Here is a 20,226-nt window from a genome sequence, read left to right on the forward strand (position 1 = left end):
TGGGTAGTTTTATTTAACCCAACTATTGTTTGAAAATGACTATATGGCTGACTTAAAATGAATCTAAAATGAAATTAAAATGTTAATTTATTAAACTTATTAATAAATGTTAATTTTCAAGATATTTTGGGTTCATTTTAAGTAAGCAATACTGTAATTTTTAAACAATAGTTGAGTTAAGTAAAACTACCCAGCAGGTTGGGCAAACATTTAACCCAACTGCTAGGTTAAAACAACCCAATCGCTGGGTTTGTCCATTTTCAACCCAACTTGGGTTGTTTTTAACCCAGCATTTTTTAGAGTGTAAATACAAGAAGCGCAGGAAATGGCAGGGAATTGTTTGCATTCAGGCAGTATTATTCTGTATTGGATCAACAGCTGATAAATCTGACAGTCCATCTCCGAGACAACCTGGGGTACAAAAATACCATCTCATGCTTTAAATACCCGACATTAGCTGCTGAGTCCGCAAATACACCTATGCACATGTGGGCACCCAAACATACAGAAATAGAAATAGTTGTGTGCTATTGGAACTACATGCTGTCGGAACACGTTCCTCTAGCTGTTCAGATCAATAGTGCGCAGCTAACTGAGCACACAAACCACTGTAGATCAATACCCTGTTACAATACACTGAACTCACTTAACAATAGAATTAGTGCTTAAAATACCCTAACACAGAACAGTGTATTTCTAGCCTTAATTTGATATTTTTTTATTTATACAAGAGAGAGAGATTTGCTATAGAATACATCTAACCATGCACTCTAAAAAATGCTGGGTTGTTTCAACCCAAGTTTGGGTCAAAAATGGACAAACCCAACCATTGGGTTAAATTTTTTAATGCATTTTTTAACCCAACAGTTGGGTTTGTCCATATTTGACCCAAATTTGGGTTGAAACAACCCAGCATTTTTTATAGTGTGTTATTAAATTATTTGTTTTTAGAGATTAATTACTTAAGATACTTCAGATGCTCACTGTCCGCCATTAAGGTTTCGAATTGCTTGAAATATAATTGAAATCACTTCAAAAATGAAAATACAGCGCAAAGATATTTATATACCATATTTATAAAGTTATTTACAAAGTTAATTATATACCAGTTATCACTGTAAAGCTGCTTTGACACAATCTGCATTGTAAAAAGCACTATATAAATAAAGGTGACTTGACTTGACAAAGTACAGCGCAAGTCTATCATATAAGCTACATAATATTATAATGAGAACATTATAATGTGTGCTTGAGACATGGCTTTTAATGGTGAGATTGCTGTTTTTGTAATTAGGCTCTCAAAACTGATATTAAAATTTTGATTTTGATTTATCGGCCAATTTATTGGTTATTGGCTTTCAAATTATCAGTATTATCGGTATCGGACAAAATTTTCATATGGGTGTTTCCCTACCCAATCATGACAGATACTGATAAATTTAAAAATCTGTAATGTCTTGATTGTTGCTTCATAACATTAAGGTTGAAGCAGTGTAGTCACATTAACTATTTTAACTATGTCTTTAGTACCTTTCTGGACCTCAAAAGGTGTAATGTGTGGTTCAGAAACCCTCGAATTTCATGAAAAATATCTTAGGTTAAAATAAATAATAATCTGGGTAACTGAAATAATGCACTATACGCAACTCACAACTCATCATTATTTGGTTGCATTTTAAAATATTTATATGTAAATTAACAATGCACGTTCTTCACAGTGAAAGTGAGCAAGTGTCTTCCTTCGGGCCATTAACGTCAGTATAGCTGATGCTTAACCAGGCTGGCATGTTGCACTGTGGGAATGTGCAGCACTTGGATAAATGCCTATTGGCCAACATCAGCCATGTCAGAGAGCTCTGCTCATGCTCAAAATGACACAGCTACCCATGATGTCTGCATAACACCAGTTTTAGGTTGCAGGAAGAAAACTGGTGATATTAATGACATGACTGACATAGTAGGAAAATTAATAGGTTAAAATATCAGATGCAAAAGTCAAAACCAAATAAGGCAATATCAGGTGAAATAGTTTCGATTAATAAAGCAAACCAGAGGTATTATGAATTAACTTCATCATTGCAAATTCTGCAAAAAACATATAATCACCAACAGTCTAATGAATCACAGTGAAACACACCCAGAAATGCTATCATTAAACAACTACTGCGCATTGCAACATCTGGATTTGTCATAACGTTGCCAGTAAAACAGATAACAGAGACTGAAAGTCCTTGGTGAAGCTGAAGCTTTATTAAAGTGCTAAAAGCACACTTTTTCCTAACATTTCCTGGCATTCCCCACACATTCCAGAACTCCTCCTCCCTTAGAGGGTTGCTGTGGGACCAAAGCCAAGACCTGCTGACCAGAACACTTACACCAAACAAAAACTCAAGCAAAGTTTAAAAGCACATGATCAAATCCTCACAATGTCAAGTCAGTCACTGCAACTCAAACCCACTTAAGCAAAACCATGCAGGCACGGTACTCTCTGAGACCTCAATATGATTATATCCAGTAAGCAGCACCTGTTGCTCTACAGCGACGTCCTGCAGGGCCGGTTGGTCCTGTGTGCCGCGGATCCAGCTGATAATCTGGCCCATGTCTACCGGTGCTGAGTGTGTGGCGGCGTCTCTGTGGCTCTGCTGTGTCTGCTGTCTGAGCTACAGCATGTTCCAAGCACAGGGAGCAGGGGGAGGGGTCAGGGGAGTGGTCAGGGTAAAGAGGGGTGTGGCTAGGGCACTTTCTAGAGGCAGGCTCAGGGAAGGAGGAGGAATGACTAAACATGGAAACATGGAATTTATACCGCCTGACTGAGAAGTCAGATACACTTTCAAGGCAAGTGAATAGGGTAAAAAAATTACCTAATAGATATTATCATTCTTACCCAGTTTGATTGATTACACTCTAAAAAATGCTGGGTTAAAAACAACCCAAGTTGGACAAACCCAGCAATTGGGTTGTTTTAACCCAGTGGTTGGGTTAAATGTTTACCCAACGTGCTGGGTAGTTTTATTTAACTCAACTGTTGTATAAAAAATACTGTATTGCTTGCTTAAAATGAACCCAAAATATGCTGGAAATTAACATTTATTAATATGTTTAATAAATGAGCATTTATTAATAAGATAATGAATAATAAACAATAAACATTTATTAAATTGCTTCACTCTAAAAAATGTTGGGTTAAAAACAACCCAAGTTGGGTTGAAAATGGACAAACCCAGCGATTGGGTTCTTTTAACCCAGCAGTTGGGTTAAATGTTTGCCCAACCTATTGTTTAAAAATTACTGTATTGCTTACTTAAAATGAACCCAAAATATCTTGAAAATTAACATTTATTAATATGTTTAATAAATTAACATTTTAATTTCATTTAAGATTCATTTTAAGTCAGCCATATAGTCATTTTCAAACAATAGTTGGTTTAAATAAAACTACCCAACAGGTTGGGCAAACATTTAACCCAACTGCCGGGTTAAACAACCCAATCGCTGGGTTTGTCCATTTTCATCCCAACTTGGGTTGTTTTTAACCCAGCATTTTTAAGAGTGTTATTAATAAATGTACACCTTTTGATTATTATTGTTGCCTCTAGTAATTATGTGTCTGTTTTTTAATTTCTCACCTATTTTGGATTCATTTTAAGCCAGCCATATAGTCATTTTTAGTCAGTACACTCTAAAAAATGCTGGGTTAAAAACAACCCAAGTTGGGTTGAAAATGGACAAACCCAGCGATTGGGTTGTTTTAACCCAGTGGTTGGGTTAAATGTTTGCCCAACCTGCTGGGTAGTTTTATTTAAACCAACTATTGTTTAAAAATTGCTATATGGCTAGCTTAAAATGAACCCAAAATAGTTGGGAAATTAAAAACCAGATGCAATTAGAGGCAACAATAATAGACAAAAGGTGAATGTTTATTAATAAGCTTTAATATTTTATTAATATAAATTTAATAGTTTATTAATATAAATTTATTAATAAGCAATTTAATAAATGTTTATTGTTTAATAATTATTCATTGAACATTACTAAATGTTCATTTCCAACATACTTTGGGTTAATTTTAATTAAGCAATACAGTAATTTTTAAACAATAGTTGAGTTAAATAAAACTACCCAGCAGGTTGGGCAAACATTTAATCCTACCGCTGGGTTAAAACAACCAAATTGCTGGGTTTGTCCATTTCCAACCCAACTTGGGTTGTTTTTAACCCAGCATTTTTTAGAGTGTAGTTGGGTTAAATAAAACTACCCAGCACGTTGGGCAAACATTTAACCCAACCACTGGGTTAAAACAACCCAATTGCTGGGTTTTCAACCCAACTTGGGTTGTTTTTAACCAAACATTTTTTAGAGTGTACATTTGCAAACATTTTATTTCTGAAATATAATTATTGTAAACAATTTTAAATATGCAAATGGTGCATTAATAATTAAATATGTACTAATTTGCATACATTTCCAGAACAAAAATCTGAATATTGGATAAAACCAGGTTAAAAATTCTTGTTTTATTTTGTTGACATGTAATATATAGTCAAAGGTTTTTACAGAAGGGATCTCTTTTTATCACTCTACCGATTTGGGGGGAAAAACTGCCTACAGCACAAAAAAACTCTACAAAAAAACCTTCAGAATAGGAATAAAATGTCTTTTAAATATATGTAATCTATAGACAGATCAAGCGAAAAACAATAAACACATAAATGTGTCTTTTCTGTTTTCTGTTTTTGTCTGAAAAAAAAACACGTTATTAAAAGCCAAATAGCCCAAAATTGACTACTGCAAATTAAAAATGATTTTGCCTGTAGTGTCTTGCCTTAAAGCAGGGATATCCAGGGCGTATGTTTCCATGTTCACACGTTATGATCCAAAGGTAAACATTTATGGCTGTTTTTATGGTGCATTTGAAAGACGTGCATATAGACACTAAAATTCCTGAACCAACAAATGAAACAAAGTACAAAATAATTGGAACAAAGGTGCTCTGACTTATAATACATAGTGGCAGGACTATATGTGACAAAACGTGAGTGTACGAACGCAAGGGTCAGGGCCAGACTTCCTGTGCTTTATTAGTGTGTCCGCTGCCAAGTATAACTAATCTAAAGCATGCTAGCCAAACAATTCCCAAGAAATACTCCTACTCAGCATGTGTAACCAGCAAGAAGTCACATTTCAAGGGAAGGAAACATGATATCTTTACATTTAGTGTCTCGCAAGAGCTTCTCAATCATCAGTGCAATGTTTTAAATGTGCAATCAGCGAAATCAGTGACTTGCTCTTATGAAACATTCCCCTCAAATGCCAAAACACGGTGTGCAGCTATCCACCCCAAATGCTGAGAACAAAGCATGCCTGTTCAGTGAGATAGACTTGGGTGTGATCCTCCATAATTTCCAACTGACATCTCAAGTTCAGTCAGATGTGGACATGCAGTTATGCGTGTTAGACAACTGTGTCAAAAGACAGCCAATCTGTGTCAAAGAGCTTTGACATTTTTTTTACCATGAGAAATTGGCTTACCTACAAACTCTATTTGGAGTCAATTCACTACCTGAAAGTAATTAAATAATCTTTCAGAAACTTGTGCAATCAAGCAATCAAGTAAGTAAAGTGGCTTTACTTTATCTTCAGAACACAAATGAAAATACTTTAATGAAATCTGAGAGCTTTCTGTCCCTCCATAGACAGCTACGCAACTGACACTTTGACGTTTCAAAAAGTTCATAAAGAGATCGTAAAACTAATCCATATGAATTGAGTAGTTCAGTCCAAATTGTAGTAAAATGATCACTATGATTAGATTGACTTTAGGCTTTTATTCACATATAAACATTGATCAGCAAATATAAACAGAAGCTCAACGATATTTGCTTGACGCGCAAGAACAAACCTCATTGGTTCTTGCGGTAGCTCAAAACGTGATGCGTAACACATGAGAACGAACCTCATTGGTTCTCGCACGTCAAGCAGACATGCTTGAGCTTCTGATTACCATATCTGATGTATGAGTTGATGAATGTTTATGTGAATAAAAGCTTAAATTAAATCTGTTCATCATATAAAACGATCAAGTCTCTTTGGAAAATTTGGACTAAACCACTTAATTTATATGGATTCGTTTTACGATCTCTTTATAAACTTTTTGAAGTGTGAAAGCGGTAGTTGTGTAGACTGTCAATGGAGGGACAGAAAGCTTTTAGATTTTATTCAAATCTCTTCATTTGTGTTGAGATGAACAAAAGTCTTACGGGTTTGGAACGACATGAGAATGAGTAACTGATGACAGAATTTTTATTTTTGGGTGAACTAACACTTTAAGTATAGCAAAGTAGACTGCAATGTTGTAAAAAAAATGTGAAAAGTGTTATTTTAACTTAATAATTTCAATTGAACTGACTAAAAACAACAAAATTTCATTCTTGTAGCATTACTGTGGCAGGGGATTTTCAGTTCCCAGTTGGAAAGTTAAAGGAACACTCCACTTTTTTTGAAAATAGGCTCATTTTCCAACTCCCCTAGAGTTAAACAGTTGAGTTTTACCGTTTTCGAATCCATTCAGCCGATCTCCGGTTCTGGCGGTACTACTTTTAGCATTTAGCATAGTTCATTGAATCTGATTAGACCGTTAGCATCGCGCTTAAAAATGACCAAAGAGTTTTGATATTTTTCCTATTTAAAACTTGACTCTTCTGTAGTTAAATCGTGTACTAAGACCGACAGAAAATGAAAAGTTGCGATTTTCTAGGCTGATATGGTTAGGAACTATACTCTCATTCCGGCGTAATAATCAAGGAACTTTGCTGCCGTATCATGGCTGCAGCAGTGCAATGATATCACGCAGCGTCTCTCACAAACGTCTCCATGGTTGCAAGGCACGTTCCCTGTGCAAGCAGGGGCTCATGGGCGCTGCGTAATATCATTGCGCTGCTGCAGCCATGGAACGGCAGCAAAGTTCCTTGATTATTACGCCTGAATGAGAGTATAGTTCCTAGCCATATCAGCCTAGAAAATCATAACTTTTTATTTTCCGTCAGTCTTAGTACACGATTTAACTACAGAAGAGTCAAGTTTTAAATAGGAAAAATATCAAAACTCTTTGGTCATTTTTAAGCACGATGCTAACGGTCTAATCAGATTCAATGAACTATGCTAAGCTATGCTAAAAGTGGTACCGTCAGAACCGGAGATCGGCTGAATGGATTCGAAAACGGTAAAACTCAACTGTTTAACTCTAGGGGAATTGGAAAATGAGCCTATTTTCAAAAAAAAGTGGAGTGTTCCTTTAACAGTTGGGAAGAAGCTGTCATAAAACAAGGTTTTCATGTTGCTTCAATGAAAGAAACAAATCCTAATCTTCTATTTTCTGTGTATAATTATACTCTGAGAATAATCAAATATGTAACCTTTTCTTCTCCAAGGTAGTATATTCAAAATATAGCCCAACCTCTCCTACCTTATTGCTCAATTTTAAGAGATATCAATCCTCTCAACTCTCAAAGACACCACCTGACTGGAGATGTTGACTTGCATTCCTGGGGGATTCATTTCGACATATGAAGCATTAATCAACAGCAGCACACTGAAACGCTTAGCATCAATCCGCATAGTGTCGATTGAGAAAGAAGCCCAAAGGAACCTGATATTATAAACTCACATGGCTAATTATTTCCAGAGGGCCACTTAGAAATGCACAAACGCTGCAATAGATAACAACAGGCACAGTCAAACTATACTAAAGTCAAATCTAAATTATGAGGTCAGTCAGTTTTTTTAACCTGAAACCTAATGTAGGATGATCTCATTCGTATTCGTAAGTATTGACAGAAGACTAGAGTAATGATGCTGAAAATTCAGCTTTGTCATGACAGGAATAAATTACATTTTAAAATGTATTTTAAATTAGAATAATATTTCACAACATTATTATTTTCATTGTATTTTTTAAATAAATGCAGTCTTGTTGAGCAGAAGAGACTTTCAATAAAACATTTAAAAGTCTTTTTTAAAAACGTACTGACCCCAGATTTTTGAATAGCGCACATGCAAAATGAGAAACCCAGAAACTAAAGCAATGATGTCCTATATATGAATGACTTGCTCGTTCCTTTCCCTTTTGTTCATCTATGGAACACAAATAAAGATATTTTAATGTAATCTAAGAGATTTCTGTCCCTCCATTAACTCATTACATAAAGGAACAAGTGAGTCTCGACCTTTCGCAGAGGAACATCCTGCATTTGTGCACACATGAACACACAAAAACACTAGAGTTTTGTAAAACAAAAGGTTCGACACACCCACATACCTTCCTGTAACTTTCAGAAGCACTTAGACTCAAGCTATGAGAACATAAACTGAAATTAACACCTGAAGGTAGAAGACGACTAATTGTCATTAATGGTTAAGCTGATAAAAAAAAAAAACACACATGTTTATGCATGAGATTCTCTGGCATCCATAATGTCAGACACCTGCAGACACACCTGAACATTTCTTCTGCTAGCTTACCGAGCGAGTCAAACCAGCTGTGTTATCTTGAGAAACACTCAGTGATACATGTTTGTTTAATCTATCCTCCTAAAACTATCCTGTATCATAATATACAAGCTAACATCATGCCTTATTATATTGAGTTTAGCGGGCCCTGGTGTTACCAGTCCAATGCCCGGTGCCCCTGTAACTGGAGCTCCTGATAAGTTTCAGGTTATATATATATATATATATATATATAGTAACAAAATGTCCCTGAGAACATTTCACGACACTGTCACGGGACATTGAAACATTGCAGCCCGACCAGGGACGTACTAGCAAACAAGAGCATATAGCTATACAAAATCAATATATTTAATGCACTACACATTCATAAATGCATTCCACTGTTGTTTCTGTGGGTACGACTCTCTGTCTGAAGTAGATGGAGAATTGTGTCATAAAGTAATGTTGTTTTACATTTAATGGGCTGGATGTGCAAACATTGCACAGCTGGGTTATAAAACATTCATGGCTTTGAAGAAATACAGTTTATATATGTGACACTAGCCTGATTGGGAGCAGTAATAGCTAAAGTGCAAGGCTGTGATGGCAAGGACTATTATAGTCCACAAGAGGGTGCCAATGCTACATTAAAAACCAAAGCATGAAAAGTATATACTTGATCAATGAATTATGCAGGTTTCCTAAAGACAGACTATACAAAAATTGCATTAATATAGCAATTTGAATACATTTCCATGATTTTATTCTTCCCAGTCATACAGACCTTTTATTATTATTATAAAAAAAAATATTTCATAGACATCACACTCACAAAGTGCCATTTAAAGCCAATGAGTATACCTATAAATTGATAAAACTCTATTTGTACACAGAAATTAACTTGACTTTTTAGATTTTGTTAATTTGCATGACTTTCATTGCATGGAAAGCATTCTAAAAATCTGATATTTCCAAGTTTTCCATGACTATGGGACATATTTGAGCATATTCTAATGTGAATTATAATTTCAAAACAACACATATTAAATGTGAATGGCTTACCTGGAATCTTGAGGTCTGAGGAACACTGACTTTTTGTAATGAAGTGTTACCATTCTAGAAAGAATAAAGACAGAAAGAAAAGTGATTTAGCGACCTGTCAACACTTACAATAACCTAAGGGTTTAACATGTCACTACGCCCAATATGATGAATAATCAACAGTCTATCTGAGGATTATAACCCTACAGAACAGTCAAAAGCATCAACTGAGTGAAAGGCTATTCTATTTTTGACATATTAGATTTTTTTTCCCCATTTAACCTGACAATTTCTGTCATTTCTCCTTGAATTTTAGATTATAATAGCGTACTTTAGAACATAAATAAACTAATTTTATTAGCTGTAAGTTGACACTGATTTTAAATTGTATTTTTCAGTGTGTAAACCATAGCAACTTTCTTTCCGATTTTACAATTGCAATGCGACTCACACCTACAAGAAACTTTATAATCCAAATCAGACAACGCCCAACTTTAATAGTAACCCGTTGTTTTTTAGTAAGTGAGTCTGTGTGTACAAGTACAACGGTCAGCCTAATCTTGATGCCTACATTTGTCAACACTTTAAAGGACCCTCCTTTGATCACTACGAGTCGTTTCATATTGGAAGTTAAAGTTTTCGGTGCAGTTCAAAGCATGACACGGATCTACTTACGATGCTCGCCCAATACGCAGCATACGCCATGGCTCAAAACGCGTCGTTTCAAGGTTAAAAAGTTTGCTAATGTCTTCCTAGAGTTACGTTCGCCAGCTTCTTTCATTCAAGTGAGGTGTGCTGCTGTCTCGTTCTCAGATAAAGCCACTCCCGTGAACGCGGGTACCAGAACACTGATAATTACAGCAAACGAACGGGGCGGTTTTTCTTGGTTTGAAGATGTGGTATGCTCTTTTGCATTTCATTTTGCGATGTGAAAGTTGAAGCTTAATTTGCATTGCGCATTAAAAATTCAAACAGGCTGTCTCAGGACATAAGCATTCCTTTCTATTGCGCAACAGTTTGCAAAAGAAGGCACGTCCTGATATTGCTGAAGTTATTACATATATATAACATATTTTGTTGATCCTGGAACAACATTCTAGTCTGAAAAGTTAGTCTTAACCCTATTCCCACCCCTAAACCTAACCCTACCCGGCCATAAGTTATCCCAAAAATCAGAGGGAAATGATAGATGAATAACACTGATGTAGAAGCACCAATTCATGATTTTAAGCCTAAACTTGACATAATCTGTAAATTTGTCCCTCAAATCTGATTGGTTGATTTGAATGTTGTTCCAGGATCAACAAAAATGTTGACCCAGGAACATGTTGAACTTAGCAATATCAGGTTATGCCAAACGAAAAGTGCCTTGCAATGGGCTAATGCAGGCACTTTATTTGCAACGCAAACATACACGGAAAATTGAACACTACTTAGTTTGCAGTCTTAAAGATTCAAGAGATTACTTAATATTCCGAGTTCATGCAACTTATTATTTAAAACAACAACAAAACAAGCGGTCTCAAAAGTACATTTGCTTAACATGCTTGCGTAGCCTACTTTGTTGTATGTATGAATGAGTAAGTAAAGTTAATAACAACAGCAGACCTTATTTTACTCTTAAATCCAACAAGACTTAAAACTTGTCATTTTCTGAAGCACTCTTGGTTCACTTCAAATTGGACAGAATTTGACAGACATTCTTCAAGAATGATAACGATAGTTCTAAAAATCGTTCTAAAATAATAGCACTGTCCACAACACAGCTATAACGATAATGAAACGATATCGTATCACTTTCAGAACGATCTTTTCCAATTGTTGAACGATAACACTGACAGCCAATCAGAATCCATTCTAATTCAAGGGCTCGCGCATTTTAAAAGGCGGACGAGCTTAATCGCCGAAGTCCAGAAAAAGCCACCTCTGTTTGACAAGTCAAAAAACGAGTTCATACTGTCAGGCTATCAAACACTAATATAAAATTACCTCAGGCATCCAGCACTAGTTTTAACAAACATTGTCTTGTTTCCTTTGAAGTTGCAGTGAAATTAGGCATTGTTTTTTATTCCATCGACATCGTCAGCTAAATTTGCTGTTAGATTAGATCTAGTACACTAGCTTGATTCACAAAAACATTTCATGCTGATGATATCTGCTGGTTAAAGCCTTGTAAATGTAACAAGAACAGCAAAAACATGTTGCATACACTTGAAAACCGCAGCGCGTGAGCTTCTAAACAGATTGTTATTGTTCGTTGGTGTGAACGCAAATATAACATTAGTTATCTTTATATAGTTATCGTTCTTGGTGTGAACGGGCCTTATTTGAGACCCGTACATGACATGACATAAACTGCGGCTCGGAGAGTCAGATTAAATAAGTAGATTCTTCGAATCGGCTCATAAGAATCATTCGTTTGGGAATCAGTTTATTGAGGTTACGCTGAATTATTTGATTCATTAAAGAGAACCGGCTCCTAAGAGTCATCCGTTCGGGAATCGGGCTGCAATGATTGCTGTAGTTTTCGCGCTGTAAAAAGTCTTAAAAGAATAGAAATGCAGGGAATCAATGTTGTTGATAAATGCACGCTCAAGAACGATTAATGAGCCGAAAATTATGTTAAAAAATCGTTCCGGTTTTTTTCTGTTACGAATAAGAGCAGTTCCCAACCCTAAATCATACCTATTAACTTGAAATAAAAAAAATATTTATTTAATATGGCTAAATCAATCTGATTATATTAACCAAGAAAATTAAGTTTTTAAGAAAGACATGCCTACTGTACATATTCCCTTTCTACAGAGAGTTACAGAACACAAGGCATAATCATGTGAAAAAAACATACCTTGTCATTTTTCTTACGACCATGAGTTCTCTTTCTGCGCGGCATGTCTAAGCAATAAGATCACTGACTTTAAAAACACAGTTTTGTTTTCACCCGAGGTGTACTTCACAGTGTTTGCTCCTCCTGTGGACTGTAAGAGAATCAATCTGTGCCAGAGGCTTAGAGGAAAATCAAAGCTTGTGTGCAATTTTGTGTCAGTATGAATTTGCTTTTGTTTTGATGCTATATTGTGTGGCTTTTGTGTGCGCATGTAAGCTCTTTGTTCAAACAGTGTCTGGCTTTCTTGGAACTAACCGTTGACTTTCTTGGACTTACAGCTAGATGTTTTTACTAGTTTTATATATCAATTTTAATGAGTTGTATATTGCATATGCATGTTCTGAGGCAAACAGTGCCACGCCCCCTCAAACGCTTCTTTTCATTTGTCCTTCGTTTCTTAAAGGAATAGTTCATCCCACTGCCATACCCTCGAAAACCAAGATACTTTTTTTTCTTTTCTTTGATGAAACTCAAAAGAGAAATTCTGTAGAATTGTGCTCCTGGCAATTAAAGGTATGGTAGGCAATTTTTTATAAACAATTTTTGTTATACTGGTTAAAACTATTTGCATCCTGACAGCAAACAATAATAGAAGTGGTCTAAATATTGAAACATGTACATATATCTTCTCTGTAAGTCTCAGGACGTGTATCCTCGCTCATTACTCTTCAGAAAGCTTCCTTGCTCCTCATTCCTCGCCTCCTCGTGGTGCAATTAAAGAATTGAGATGTCCTTCAAGATGGCTTTCTTTGATCAGTTTCCATCTCACGGGCTGGAGGTTGTAGCGAGGAAAGGAGGAAGCATCAGTTTGAGTATTGAGAAGCACCCAAAAAAACTTTCCTTTGATTCCTCCGGGCACTGTAAACAAACAGCAGCCACCTTTTACGCTGCTGGAGGGTGGGATATTATGCTTTCAAAGCTAACTTGCTATAGAGTACCTCAGGGATTATGCGTTTTTGTAGGCAAAACCCGGAAGCGAGTTAGCATTTTAGGACTTCCGGTTCCATCGCCCCGAAGTCAATGGGTTTTTTGAATGGGTTTTTGCTAAATCGCCTGAAAAGGTCTGTGGTAAACAAAGCCTCTAAATATTTTCATGTTTTGGTCTATGACATAAAACACACCAGTTATTAACCCACTTGTGATTTTTTTAAACCTTTACTGTGTCTTAAAAGCGGCAGTTGCTAACAAGTTGCTAAAAGGGACTACTTCCTTTGGCAGGGACTTTAGATGTCATCATGACAAACGGGACATTTGGACAGCATTTCTAATGAAAAAGTGGATAAATATTCATTTACAGCACAGATCATAATCAGAGCATGTTTTTAAATAAAGTTGTTTTTTAAATGCAGTTTGAGGAAGCCTGTGACGACGTTGATCCGCGACCGTGGTGTGCTGTAGTCCGTTTATAGCCTACTGTTAGCTTTTTATATCTGACGACTTTATTTATGCTTCAAAATGTATAAATGTTGTGTTAACTTGTAAAGATTATCTTGATAGACAAAACGTGTAAGTGTCATAACCCTTTGTTAAACACAGGGCTTATTTTTTGCGATTTTCCAAAAGTCTATGGGAAAAATGCATAGGCTTTCAATCGAGGGAACCCGTGCACCGCTAACTTCCGAGTTGGCCTACAAAAACACGTCATCCCTGAGGTACTCTATTGCTATCCTGTCCGAAAGTGCCTACCCTACCTTAAAAATTAAAGGGAACCAAGCCTTTCAAGCCTCAAAATTAGCCTATCAGGCCTTTCAAGCCTGATAATAGCTTTATGTGAGGAACACAGCCCTAGCTCAAACTGTTTTTGAAATGTTTTCTGTTTGTCTTTCTTTCTGTTTATTGCTTTTCTTGGACACACAAAAGAAAAAGAAAAACCCAGTCATGATCCCCTACTGCATGAAAGAGGCTCTGTGCTTTCTACCAGAAACAACAGATATTGCAGGAAAATTTTCAGCATTCTTGAGCAGTACCGCAAGAATGAACACACCTTATTTCTTGCTCAGAGCTGATAGAAAGCTGCTGGTGACTCACACAGGTATGACACAATTTTTCTCTTGTTCTTCACTTAAAATAATTTCCCCTCATTTCACTTCTTGTGACAAAATGTCTGATCTGGTACATTTTAAAGGGTTAGTTCACCCAAAAATGAAAATAATGTAATTTATTACTCACCCTCATGTCATCCGTAAGGTCTTTGTTAATCTTTCAACACATTTCCTCTCTCAAGATCCATAAAGGTAATAAAAACATATTTAAAACTATTCATGCGAGTTCAGTAGTTCTACCTTAATATTATAAAGCAATGAGAATACTTTTGTGTGCCAAAAAAACAAAAACAAAATAACGACTTTTCAACAATATAGTGATGGGCCGATTTCAAAACACTGCTTTGGAGCTTTACAAATCGAATCAGTGATTCGGATCTCCTATATCAAACGGCTTTAAGCTGCTGAAGTCACGTGACTGGCGCTCCGAGTTAGATTCGTAAAGCTCTGAAGCAGTGTTTTGAAATAGGCCCATCATATTGTTGAAAAGTCGTTATTTATTTATTTTTATTTTTTATTTTTTTTTGGCGCACAAAAGTATTCTCATCGCCTTATAATAAGGTAGAACTACTGAACTCACATGAACAGTTTTAAATATGTTTTTATTAGCTTTATTGAACTTGAGAAAGGAAATGTCATTGCTTTGAATACAGGCCTCACTGAGTCATCGGATTTATATCTTATAAAAATATCTTAATTTGTGTTCCGAAGATGAATGAAGGCCTTACGGGTGTGGAACTACATGAGGGTGAGTAATAAATGACATTATTTTCGTTTTTGGGTGAACCCTTTAATCTTCTTTGCCTGTATGCTTAAGTTTAAAAAAACAGCACTATTACTCAAGCTGTCTGTCAATAAACGGTCGTGTAGTGAGGCGTATAAAGATAAACTAGGTTGTCATACCTACGTGACTTCTCATGTAGGCCTAGCCTACATACAGAGAGAGAAGTGGCTCTGGCTACAATGCCACGTAAACACTGTAAGTTTCAGGAGTGACAACCGCATTTAAATGCGGGAGTGAATCCCCCAAATTATCGTTACATGTGTGTACGGAACACAATCGACTCTCTCGAAAATGCGATGATTGACAGCTTGGATACCATAGCGACGTTCTAGCGTCTCTCCTGTTTGGTATCCGTTATCGTAATATTAAAGAGTAATATTAAAGTGACAAAACACTCGTTATTTTCAGCAATTTAACTAAACACACTAACACAGTCGACGGAGGCGTCATATTTTGTACAGACAGTTTCACACAGCGCGCGGCACTCATTCTGTGTTGCCATGGTCACTCATTATAAGCGGTTTTGGGCTTGTTGTTTAAGCTCGTCTCATAAAGCAAACCTGTTTATGGAGTAATTATGGAGTAATTAAAGTGAGCAGACATGAATCGCGATTTTCAGCATATAGCATTTGGATAGGCTTGAGCTTTCCCTGTGATTTGCCGCGCATACTAGAGAGACAAACGTAAAGGTCATTAACAACTAGTTGTTCAGTTCGGTTCCGTACACACTGCATAGAATTTCTGTAAATGCGGTTGTCACTACCTGTATTTTTCGGGAGTTAATACGGTTGTAGAATGCGGTTGTCACTCCCGTATTTTACTGAACTGTGCGTGTACAGAACGAGATTAAGCACTAAAAGGTGAACTGACAACCGAATTTAGCTGCAGTACGTGGCCAATTTTCTTCCGCAAGAACGCATGCAGTTTTGTTTATTTACCGCTAGAGCGCCAAAAGTACATAGTGCACCTTTAATTATAAATGAAAACGAAAATGATCTTATCAACGATTTTATTATGTTTGTTATGGTAATGTCATTTTTAAATAACGTGTTTTATACAGCTCTGTTCACATGCAGGCTAATGCTTTATATTTTGGTTCAATACTACCCTCTGTTGACGAGGTTGGGCCCATCAACTGTTTGGTTACGCATATTCTTCAAAATATCTTCTTTTTTTGTTCCGCAGAAGAAATAAATTCATACAGGTTTGGAACAATTTGAGGATGAGTAAATCACGGAATGACAGAATTTTCATTTTTGGGTGAATCCCTTTAAATACACTTTATGTTGGTAATTTATGCTGCCTTCACGTGAAATATCGGAAATTTGCTAATTCCCACTTCTGAAGTCGTGATTACGAGCGTATCGCATTCAAGTTTTGAAATGGGAGGGCGTTCATGTGCAATTTTTACCTAGGGTTAGAGTTTAATGTGGATATTTACGATAATTCCGAGAGCACGTGAAGGCAGCATAAAGCCACATAATGAACCAAACGTTGCCATGAAAGTCCAGCAGATGGCGCGCTTTCCATACTTCTCAGTGAGTTTTCTACCTTGCAAATTGATGTCATAAAATAGATACCACTGAGTCCATTTACTATTTATAGTTGGCTAATCAGGGGTTGGTTGCATAAACTGCTTAGATTGGTCTTAAAAGTTGGTCATCCATTTTTTTTTTTTTACTTTTTAAAGTCAGTTACATAATTAGGTAGACTGGTCTAATTTGAATCAGAAAAGCAAGACTTACCTTTGACTAATTGCTAGTCAAATTAGTTCTTAAGACACAGTCTTGACATACTGGCTAAGTTTATGCCCAAAGATCATGAATTTAATCCACAACCGAAATAATAATAAATAGTAATAAAATAAAAAAATTAATAGAATTTATTCCAAATTCAAAATAATCCACATTATATTATATATTCATAATATATTATAAATATATAATGCCTAATTTAGACCATTTGTTTGGACTATATTTATATAACAAAATAGTTCAATAATTGCATACAAAAATATTGGAAAAATCATTTCTATAAAGAGGGCATCTGTTTAATGATTTAAGATTGTGTGCATGAGGCAGGTTGTGTCATGATAAAATATGATCCACTTCTGCCACCTTTTTATTTACATCATCCCTCTATTGTTTTTAATTTCCCAGCAGTCTGTAATGTAATCAATAATGGCAGTAGCCAGGAAGGCAGTGTGACTCATTCTAAGCAAAACACCCTGAAGTAGAGAAGTGAAGCATATCCACACTGAGATCGGCAATACTGGAAGTGTCCAGAGTGGAGCCATCATGTTTGCAGGAACCTTTAAATGCTTGATAATCACAGGAAACCTGTGACAGTGATAACATTCAACCACACAAAGGCACTAGCGGCCTAACTGCCGTCTGTTTGGATGAGTGTGTGTCTTTATCTGTGTGTGGATGAAGGTCCTCCACCTCAGATAATGCAATAGGGACACAATCATTTAAAGGGGGCTGCTGGCTCGCCTCTCATTAATTCATTCAGTTCTCAAGGCACCACTGTAGTATCTATTGACCTCTAGTTCATGAAATCAGCTGTTTGTTTTGTGTCCACGCTAATGGCTGGAAGTATTGATTTACTAAAACCAATTAGATGAACAAGTCTTTCACTCTGCAGAATCCTATAGCAGCGTGTCTTTAACAGAAACATTTGCGTGACTTATATGTATGCTTAAAGGGATAGTTCACCCAAAAATGAAAATTTTGTCATCATTTACTCATCCTAAAGTTATTCCAAACCTGTATAAATTTATTTTTTTTCTGTTGAACACAAAGGAAGATATTTTTGAAGAATGTGGGAAACCTAACAGTTTTGGGGCACCATTGACTTTTTTGTTTTACTACGGAAGTCAGTGGTGCCCCAGGCTGGCCTGGTTATAAACTTTCTTCAAAATATCTTCCATTGTGTTCAGCAGAACAAAGACATTTACAGGTTTGGAACAACTTTAGGGTGGGTAAATGATGACAGAATTTTCATCTTTAGGTGAACTATCCCTTTAAAGGGTTATTATAGAAAAAATTATGTCATTTATTACTCACCCTCATGTCGTTCCACACCCGTAAGACCTTCGTTAATCTTCGGAACACAAATTAAGATATTTTAGTTCAAATCCAATGGCTCCGTGAGGCCTCCATAGGGAGTAATGTCACTTCCTCTGTCAAAATCCATAAAGGTACTAAAAACACATCTAAATCAGTTTATGCGAGTACAGTGGTTCAATATTAATATTATAAACCGACAAGAATATTTTTGGTGCGGCAAAAAAAAAAAAAAAAACTACTTATTTAGTGATGACCGTCCGAATTCAAAACACTGCTTCAGGAAGCATCGAAGCGTGAATCAGTGTATCGAATCATGAATCGGATCGCGATTCAAACCCGCCAAACGGCTGAAATCACGTGACTTTGGCGCTCCGAACTGCAGATTCGATAGATTCACTGTGCTCCGATGCTTCCTGAAGCAGTGTTTTGAAATCGGCCATCACTAAATAAGTCGTTATTTTGTTTTTTTTTGGCGCACCAAAAATATTCTCGTCGCTTTATAATATTAATATTAAACGACTGTACGCACATAAACTGATTTAGATGTGTTTTTAGTACCTTTATGGATCTTGACAGAGGAAATGACATTACTCCCTATGAAGGTGTGGAGTGTGGAACGTCATGAGGGTGAGTAATAAATGACAGAATTTTCATTTTTGGGTGAACTAACCTTTTAAAAGTATTCACAACCGGTAAAATGCTATTTAATTTATTTCAATTACAAGGAATGTTGAGTATTTTATTATTTGCAATTTTATTTGATATACGTAATCAAAAATTAAAACTAAAAATTATTTTAGTTTATTAAAATAAAACTGAAATGAGGGGAAAAAAACTAATAAAAAGGACAAAAGCACTATGTACATTAAATTACAAAAATTAAACTAAAATTAAACGGAAAATATAAAAATAAAAGCTACTTAAAAATATTAAATAATAAATAATGCTAAAATAATCAAAATTGAGGACAAAAGCACATTGTATATAAAATGACAAAAACTTAAACTAAAAAGAAAATGGAAAATATAAAAATAAAAGCTAAAATATTAGTAAATAATAAATAATTCTAAAATAATAAAGATTGAGGACAAAAGCACAATGTACATAAAATTACAAAACTTAAACTAAAATAAAAATGGAAAATATAAAAATAAAAGCTAATTAAAAATATTAGTAAATAATAAAGAATGTTAAAATAATAAAAAAAAATGGGGGGGGGATCTATCCTAGTGTATTTCTCCTGGCATTTTAATGCAATTACCATGAAGTGTAATGGATGTTAAATAATTAATGTCAAGTTTTAGGGGGCTGTATTTAGTGCCCACTGGATGTTCAAATGATCTCACAGTTAAGATTCATCATTGTGGTGTGAGTGAGTCTTTGTAGTTTTATTGGCATTACAGGAAAAAACACTTGCTTATGAGACTTTACCATCATTTGAATCAGTTTTCTTGATTGATTTTGTTTTCCCATATCATTTTGATGGTGCCTTCATCACAGCATTCAACAAATATATTGTTAAAATCTGCTTGTCATTTTCCAATGTAAAAAGCAAGAGATCAAGTGGTGTTTTCATTCCTGAAAGAATCACATGTTACAAAGTTTAAAAGCCAAACTAAAGGTCTCCCAAGTTTTTATAAAAGGAAGGTTTGATTGACTTTCAGGTAAAAAAAAAAACAGCAAAACCGTGAAAGTTTCTGTTATACTATAAATGTGATTGAACTATAATTTTGCCAAATAGGTTACTGGAAATTTTCTTTTATTTTCTGTCATGCTCATAGGAAGAGTGTCACTTTCCTCTCTCCTTGTTTTGAAAGGTCATGGATGACGTTGAGAGATGTGACGGCCTCACGGATGTCACTGTTCACGGCTGCAGGAGCAATTAGCCTTTGGGTTAACGGATCCGTGTGATGG

General features: G+C 35.7%; 1 protein-coding gene and 1 long non-coding RNA gene across 17 annotated transcripts in view; one reads left to right on the forward strand and one right to left on the reverse strand.

The window, feature by feature from the left end:
• cast (calpastatin) overlaps positions 1-12,537 on the reverse strand; it is a 43,731-nt gene extending 31,194 nt beyond the window's left edge. For 8 of the 16 annotated variants that reach the window (XM_067375030.1, XM_067375028.1, XM_067375027.1 and 5 more), the window contains exons 1-3: positions 12,377-12,534; positions 9,550-9,603; positions 2,526-2,660 (exon numbers count right to left, since the gene is read on the reverse strand). In XM_067375030.1, the coding sequence (XP_067231131.1) occupies positions 2,526-2,660; positions 9,550-9,603; positions 12,377-12,421 (234 nt within the window). In that variant the 5' untranslated portion in view covers positions 12,422-12,534. Of the gene's footprint in view, positions 1-2,525; positions 2,661-9,549; positions 9,604-10,203; positions 10,362-12,376 lie in introns of those variants that run through there. The other 8 variants (XM_067375032.1, XM_067375031.1, XM_067375025.1 and 5 more) reach the window with 5 other exon arrangements.
• Positions 12,538-12,853: 316 nt separating this feature from the next.
• LOC137013022 (uncharacterized) lies at positions 12,854-20,188 on the forward strand. Its single transcript, XR_010893647.1, has 3 exons — positions 12,854-12,928; positions 14,276-14,447; positions 20,130-20,188. It is a non-coding gene; the product is annotated as an uncharacterized lncRNA (long non-coding RNA).
• The last annotated feature ends 38 nt before the right edge of the window (positions 20,189-20,226 follow it).

This window comes from Chanodichthys erythropterus, chromosome 22 (genome assembly GCF_024489055.1).
Source record: "Chanodichthys erythropterus isolate Z2021 chromosome 22, ASM2448905v1, whole genome shotgun sequence".
Taxonomy (NCBI): Eukaryota; Metazoa; Chordata; class Actinopteri; order Cypriniformes; family Xenocyprididae; genus Chanodichthys; species Chanodichthys erythropterus.